This window comes from Apaloderma vittatum, unplaced genomic scaffold, assembly GCF_000703405.1.
Source record: "Apaloderma vittatum isolate BGI_N311 unplaced genomic scaffold, ASM70340v1 scaffold20423, whole genome shotgun sequence".
Lineage (NCBI taxonomy): Eukaryota > Metazoa > Chordata > Aves > Trogoniformes > Trogonidae > Apaloderma > Apaloderma vittatum.
The window spans coordinates 61,555-69,465 of record NW_009707839.1 but is presented as its reverse complement, the minus strand read 5'-3'; the positions used below and the strand labels follow the sequence as shown (position 1 = coordinate 69,465).

At 40.9% G+C, this 7,911-nt stretch overlaps 1 protein-coding gene across 1 annotated transcript in view; it reads right to left on the bottom strand.

Moving 5' to 3' along the window:
- Positions 1 to 1,257: 1,257 nt before the first annotated feature.
- The window catches only part of LRRFIP1 (leucine rich repeat (in FLII) interacting protein 1), a gene marked incomplete at its 5' end in the record, with an annotated part of 61,413 nt that continues 54,759 nt past the window's right edge, over positions 1,258 to 7,911 (bottom strand). The window contains 5 exons of the mRNA XM_009866359.1: positions 1,258 to 1,949; positions 3,333 to 3,437; positions 4,060 to 4,139; positions 4,574 to 4,691; positions 5,932 to 5,978. Of these exons, the coding sequence (XP_009864661.1) occupies positions 1,839 to 1,949; positions 3,333 to 3,437; positions 4,060 to 4,139; positions 4,574 to 4,691; positions 5,932 to 5,978 (461 nt within the window). The remainder of the gene's footprint in view (positions 1,950 to 3,332; positions 3,438 to 4,059; positions 4,140 to 4,573; positions 4,692 to 5,931; positions 5,979 to 7,911) is intronic.

Below are 7,911 nucleotides of genomic sequence, written 5' to 3'. Positions count from 1 at the left end.
ACAAAAAAGTAAAAGAACCCAAAGCCCTAGCCGGAGTGGAAATTTCATTTAAAAGATTCCTTTCATCCTCATGTCTCACCACGTTTGATCAGCAACGACATACTTATTTCCCCTGGGGCAAACAGAAAAAGCCTTCTCCATCCTTTTCCTGGAATATCGATTTCAGGACTTCATCGCTGAATTTCCGAGTGCACGCAGAAGAGATGAAGAGAAAGGTGTTATTTTTCTGGCCAAACCAGAGAAACACATTCAGACACTGTTTTTGGTTTATTTAAATTGTGAAGGTGCTCTAAGAAGATGCAAGCGATCCTCTTACGATGAAAATAGCAGCGGTTTACGCTCTAACCTCCAGTCTGCGAGGAAGAGGCTAGGGGAAGATCTGGACCAGAGGAGTCTGAAGACCAAGTGAAAAAGAAATGGTCTCCTGGGTCTGGATTTGGCTTAATAAAACCGTATCTATTGAGGCAGTCAGCAGGGACAGAAGGTTGCTGCTCCTGTTGAAGAGGAGATGCTGCTTCACAGCACGAGCAGGTTCCTGAGGGACCAGTCACCTGCCCTACTTGCAAGCTTTTCTGTTAGGGCTGAAGGAGGAAGGATAGCTTTATTTTTCAGGTAACTGCTGTTCTCCTTTGAGCAGTACATTCAGAATAATTTCCAATAAACCAGAGCTGTAGTGCTAGTTGTGTATAATAAATTGCCGGCAACTTCTTAACTGGTTGTGTTGTTTTTCATGAAAAGTGGAAAACCTTTATCATGACCTTAGAAGGAAGCAATTCACTACTTCTAGATCTGTAGAAAAACCATAGGCAGTAATAGTTTCTAAAGTGCTTCTTTACTTATTAGTTACTTTTTTAAAAATCCAATTTTGTATTTTGTAGCGGCATAGTTTCCTAGTAGTTCATGGACCAAGTAGATAGTTTCTGATGTAAAAAACCCATTACATATTTCGTTTAAGCAAATGACACTTGCTTGGACAAATGCACCAAAGTGAGTGATCTAAGTGCAAAACTCACCATTTCTTACAACACGGCCTTATGCTGGTTTATTAATGCAACTTTACATCCTTTGAAAGTAGTTTACTTCAACTCCAAGAGCAAAGATTAAATAATACAAATAAAGGTTGAAAATTCAATGGAGCTATTGCCTATTTACCCTGAAATAAAATAGTCTTATGATTCCACTGGTGCAAAAATCCCTCCAAACACCTTTGTTTTATTGGCAAAGTCATTTAAGGTCACTTTTGCTTCCAAGACCATCTTCTTCCATGGTTTCCACTGAAGGAGTTTTGCTTTGTAATGGCTTGTGGTTCCACAGTGATTTGTAAATGAAAAATCTACTATGAATAACTCTACCGTAGTCACTAAATTACAGATACTGCCATGAGAAAGTCCAAAACTTACAGTGTTTTTTTTTGTTGGTTTTCTTTTTTTAAATTTTCAGCAAGACACAAAATTCCAGTCCAGTTAAAAGTGTTTTGTCTTTGAATGCCATTTTAAACGGCAATAAATGGCTGCTGTGCCTTCTGGATGGAGAGTTTAACGCGATGCCCGCTGTGCTTCTTTGCATGGTAGACAGATGCTGTACTTCGCGTGTCCCCAAAGAACGGTGTAGAATGGCTCCCGCTGGCACAGCCATTTGGATCAGCTACTCCTGTATCTATATAGTGCAGTAGTTTTAAATCTGCTTAGAGGGAACCACAGCTGTGTGGCACGTAGCAAATGTTGGGCTTGTCTGTTCTCAGAAGGCATGACACAAAGCATCCCGGGCAGCAAGAGACAGAAGCATCTGCAACGTTGTTCTGATTCTGTCAAGGAGCAGTTTCCATGGAAAGGTGGTGGTTATTGCTGAGACAGTAAAGCACTCCGGTTGGCTTTCATCTTCTCCAAGCGTTTTACTAGATGACCATTGCTGACTTCAAGCTCTTCAGTTTTATCCAATGCCGAACGAAGCTGAAGGAAGCAGAGAAAAAGAGCAGAACATGTTAACTTTTGCAGCATTTTCCCTTTGCCAAATATAAAGCAAGGTTTGTAGTTACCGACACTAACTGACCATACTGCTGCAATTTCCTTACAAGATAAAGAAGTTGAAAAATGCATGTTAGCAGAATTTAAATGTTGTGTAACTGCTCTGAAGGCCACACACAGAGATATTTTCTAAGCACAGTGCCAAGAATCCAAGGTATTTACAGAATGTTGAACAAATGGCTTGGAGTCTGCTTCAACCTCAGAGGCAGGGATGCTCAGAGATAACCGCTGGGTGACGTACGCCTGCCTCGCCGTCTGGATTTTATGTTTCTGGTTCCCAGAACTACAGCCACTGGTGTGACTTTAGTGCTTTGGCGTTATATAAAACCCAGCATGGGATGGGGTGATGTGCAGAGAAGTGTACTGCATGCACCGAGCAATATTTACAGGTGGCAGAGCAGAAGGAGTATTTAGAAAAATAAGAGCCGCGCTGAAAAAAACCACCCAAAACCTCAGGAGGCAGCTGTAAAAGAAGCTGACAAATGTATTTAAGCTGGCTGCAGCAGCTACTTGAGGAGCACATGGAGTTTGGTAAGACAAGGTCAGAATTACAGACAGCTTGAAGATGCAATGTTTTCCAAGAGGGAAACACAAACAGAGCCTGAGGACTGACACACTACAGCAAGCAGGCATGAAGAGATGGGCAGAGCAAGAAAAACGGGCTCAGTAAGAACAATTCATGTCTATTTAGCACTCAGGTTTAGATTCTGAAGCCTGAATGTTTAAACTGCCATTCCTGGTAAGGTGTGGCACTGTTTTTACATAATGAAGCGCCCAAATTAACTTTACAGGAGGATTTCCAGCTTTCTACTGCTGTGATTTCTGAATCGCGTGTTCTAAAAAGACCAGTCATTTGTATTTATAAAGCCAGAATTTGTAACGTCCAAAGTAATGAGCCTTCAGGCACAACAAAAGGAAAAGGACAGCAAAGTAGAAATAGGAGTTCTTCAGCTTGATGGATGTCAAACCCTGGGAACACTCAGGTAAACCTGAGCATTTGAAGGCTGCTCCTAGATTCAAGTTGTACAACCAGAACTTGAGTTTGCTCCAGCAAATCAGCTCTGGTGCACGGCAAGGCGCTGCCAGTCAGTTTTAGGAAGGAATGGCGAAATGGCAGTGGGAGCTTGCAGCTGTGACTCCAGTTTGAGTACTGAAAGTATGGTTGTAAGTTTAGAATGAGTAACTAAAGCAATAAAACAAAAGCAGACATTTATTGTTTGCTCTGCCAAGTTGCTCCTCTAAAGTGCACCAGGCAGCCACGCAGTGCAGGCTGCCCGCTAGCCTATGACAATTTGCATTTAGAGTTACCTCTCTCTGTAGTTTGCGTTTCTCTGCTTTCAGTTCATCTTCTACTCTTTCAGCATTTTCAGCAGCAGTTTTGTATCGCGCTACCTGACCCTCCAATCGTATTACCTAAGGTGAAGGCAAAATTGTTGAATTAAAAGAGGTGCCAAGAAGTTACCTGAAGGCTTCCACTAGTAGTTAAGCAATAACCAGTGTTGCTCACTTTTCTTTAATAAAATAAAGGCTTATTTTGAGTAGAATAAAATACCATGGTAACTTACTGGCCATGGTAAATTACTCCAGCCATTTTACACATATCGATACTTAATATGCTTCCAGCAACAAAAAGTACAGTCCATTGACTAAATTTAATCTCAGCAAGAGTATTGCTTCCATACTCTGCAACAGTCTTTTATAAAATCCACATATACTACATCAGATGCCAGGAGCCATTTAAAAATTGTCGAGAGCTAGGCATAAGAAAGTATTATAAAGAGTTCAGTAAGTGCTCTCAATATACATTTGTCTTTGAAGGTTTTTCCTTCGGTAAAGATATTATTCTTCCCTATGAGTAAATGAAAGCATTTTAGTCTTTACGACTTAAGTGCAACAATCCTGATTCTCCAGCGCTCCTGCTTCTTATTTTAAGGCAAAATCTCGGTAATTGTGATTTCATTTATCATATAATAAAATACACTTTCTCTTTGCATTCTCACCATGCCTAAACAAACAGAACAAGCCAGAAACTTACATTCTGCTCCAATGCTGTTATCTCTTGCTCAGACTTTGCTAGTTTAAATTTGAGATCACTGATCTGTCTGTTGGCATCTCCTAAAAGAACCGCAGAGTTATCAGAGATGTCAGAACAAGCATTAAACAGCGTCTAACAGATCTGTTGTAAAATTTCCATGCTACAGGAATCCACTTGGGGCAGTGGAAGGGTAGCAAGTGCTCCCTTCCAAAAAAATGCCCAGCAGATAGGTGCCATACCCAATCTCCCCGATTCCCTTTCTGACTGCTCGAAAGCAGAATTAACCAGCAACTCACCCCAGTTGTCCCGGGGACACAGAAGGGACATTTCTTGCTCAACCAAAGGATAATCGTTCCCTCACCTCTAGCAGAGGCACACAGCTGGCTCCCAGTTTGAAAGCTCCCTCAGAACTGATGGCTCATTTTTAGTTAGAGCCACGTGGTTACTGTACAGATACATTTTGATGCTCGCATGCAGGACACAAAAGTTCTCTTAAAATCAAAATGCAGCTCACTTTGGAGGTCAATCATGTGCATATCTGTCCCATTTTCCAGAACTTCATCTTCTGACGGTGTGTTTTCCATCTTGCCATTCTTTTGCTTTTCTTCCAATTGTCCCTTTAGTTTTTTAATCTGAAGGACACAAAATAACTAGTTATTAAAATTAGTAAGGAAAAATTGTGACTCGGTACTCAAATTCACTCAAGTATTAGAAAACAAATTATACATTTTTTGAAACTTAAATTAAAAAAACTTTTTTTTTTTTTGCAAATGTCTCATCATATTTTAGGGACCAGTGCTTATTCACAAATTCAAGACCAAACATAACGAGTGGAATAAGATTGTTTCTTTAGAAAAGCCATAAAAGTTTTGCAGGCACGTTCACATAAAACATTCTAAAACCACCCAAAACTATGATTGCTATGATTGTGAAGTCTCAATGCCAAGGATATAGTCTGTGAAAGAAAGCATAGATTGTCCTGCACAGAACTAGATCAGCTGAAGCGTTTATAATAAGCTTTATATCCACTATTTACCTTACTTTATTTTATCTACTGTCATTCCTCCAGCACTTTTTCTGAATGGCCCATTATCCATGGAACCAGCAGGTGGGAAGGCCTACTCACAGAGATAAAATTTGCTTCTACAATTTCTGAGCCATATTTGTTTTTCCCTCTTGAGGCCTGGTCAAGTATTATTTTTCAGAAATAACTCTGCAGAAAGAGTTTCAGGTGACTAAAGACACTGAACGTGACTGGTTAGCACCGCACAGCGGGGATACTAGGTCATAGTTTTCTTCCCAGGTATCCTGAGTTCACCTTATTTTAGGGCTAGTTTGATTTTCTTTATCTATCCTGTTTTTATCACACATTCAGAGCCTTCAACACAAGAAGGACATGGACTTGTTGGAGTGGGTCCAGAGGAGGGCCACAAAAATCACCAGAGGGCTGGAGCACTTCTACGAGGACAGAGTTGGGGCTGTTCAGCCCAGAGAAGAGAAGGCTTCAGGGAGACCTTATAGAGGCCTTGCAGTACCTGAAGGGGGTTACAGGAAAGCTGGGGAGGGACTATTTACAAGGATGTGTAGTGACAGGACAAGGGGCAATGGTTTTAAACTTGAGCAGGGTAGGTTTAGACTAGATAGCAGGAAGAAGTTCTTTATATTATGAGGGTAGGGAAACACCGGCACAGGTTGCCCAGAGAGGTGGTGGAGGCTCCATCCCTGGAGACATTCAAGATCAGGCTTGTTGGGCTCTGAGCAACCTGATCTACTTAAAGGGCAGTTGGACTAGACGGCCTTTAACAGTCCCTTCCAGCCCAACAGATTCTATGATTTAGTGAACACGCAGCATTTCAAGTTTCCTGCAATTACCTGGTCTAGTAAGGATTCCCGTTCATCAATGAGTTTTTTCAGCCTGTCTGAAAGAGAAAACATAAAGTTCAGCACCCATTTGATTGAGTCCGCACGTTTCAGAGTGTGTCTGACGCGCGACCGAACCGTTACGGTTAGTGAAATGAATGATGAAGGTAGTTATGCACGTACCACAGGAAATGAGGCCACAGACAGGGCTGGGAAGGGGCTGCAGCCAGGGGAGGTTATGTCATTCTCACAGAACATGCTTGTCACGGCAGTAGCAGCACCCAGCTGCATGCAAAGAGGCTAATCTTCTACGTTAGGTTAGCATGCAAGAACTCTAGGGTCAAACACAACTGCAACACAAAATCTCACAAATCTTGACAGTTCAACAAAATGAAAACATAGTAGACGTCTATAATGATAGATAAGCACATTCTCAGCACTTAAAGATCTTCACTCCAATAACATGGCAATGACATTTTTTGTTATCTCCAGTATTACAATGAGAAAAAACATTTGTTCACTGAATTATCTTTGTTTCAAACACAGCGGTCTGGTAAGACATTCTTGTCTCTTTAATCCTTTATAGTCAGTTCTCCCGGTCAAACATCAAGCAGGCGATGGGCAGTGTGGACCAACTGTTGTGCTACACTTGAACTTGGACGTGCTACAGGTCAGCACATGGATAGGTGTGGCATTCATTCATAAAGTGCACACTACAGACAACTGGAAAAAAGAACTAGAAAGTAGGTAACCAGATCATTTGTTTGTGGTTTCTTTTTTTTTCTTTCCCTGTTAAGGGGTGCAAAATGTGAACACATTTCAGCAGGTACGCACAAGTCTTCTTATCACCAAAATTACTTTACCTCATTAATTAACCTTAGTTTGTTCAGGTACACCAAAACAGAAGTACACTGGAACGCAGCGTTCAAATATACTTATTTGAAGAGGATATGTTGACCTCGGACAGGTCTTACTCCACAAGTTTGACACGCGTGTTTACTGCAGGTTTATTTAGCTTGCCTCCCTTGCCACCTGTGCAGAAACCAGGGTGTTCAGAGCTCAGTTCCACATCTAAGGTTTGGCCTGTTAATCAAATGGTTAAAATCCAAAGGTCACTCAAGAAAAAGGTCTTTTTGTAAAAGTCAAGGAAAGCAATTGACAAATTAGAGATAAAAGGCTGGTGGGCTTTTACCAGGTAAATTCTGTTGGTAGACATCAGAATTTTTGAAAAAGCTTTAAAAATACCAGTCCTTGTTTGTTGTTAAATCCCAAATCAGCCGAAGTCTTGTGGTTTCCCCTTTTTTCTTGTTAACACACGCAGAAAAGGGAATAAAGAGCCTGTATGGAATCAAATCATGGGGAAAACAGGTTTTCAAATGCAAGTCCCTCTATCCAGCAGACACTTACAGTCCGTTAGCTAATAATAAAGGGGTATGCCATTCCCCTCCCGGGTACACAAGTTCCCATTTACCAGCAGTCATTCTAGAGCACAGAATAAACCCAAGTTAAAACTTGGCTTCTGATGCAATACCCAAATACAGATCTTACAGTAATATCCCAGTTCAGCAGTTCTATGCATTCTTTTTGAACCTCCTCAAGTCCTATCTGTGTCTGGGTTTTTGTAGCCATTGGTAACACACCCAGCATCAACACCTGAGCACTGATACGAAAAACAAAATAAAAGCAAACCACATTTTTGTCAACTATCAAGAGTTACAAAGATATACAAGATATACAAAGTATAAATCCCTTCAAAATAATAAAACAATTTAATGTATCTATATGGGAAGGAAAAGAAGCTTAAGACAGAAATTCTGTAAAAGGTGCAAGATGGGCAAGAAAAATAAAGGTCAATGAAGAAAGCAAAGACAGCAAACACTAAAAGAAAAGTCAGAGATCACTTGGAGATAGTGTTGGGTGTCAAAGGTCAGCAGAGATCAAGAAATGGGTTCTAAGTACTGGAAAGAGAACGAGAACTGATTCAGGAAAAAG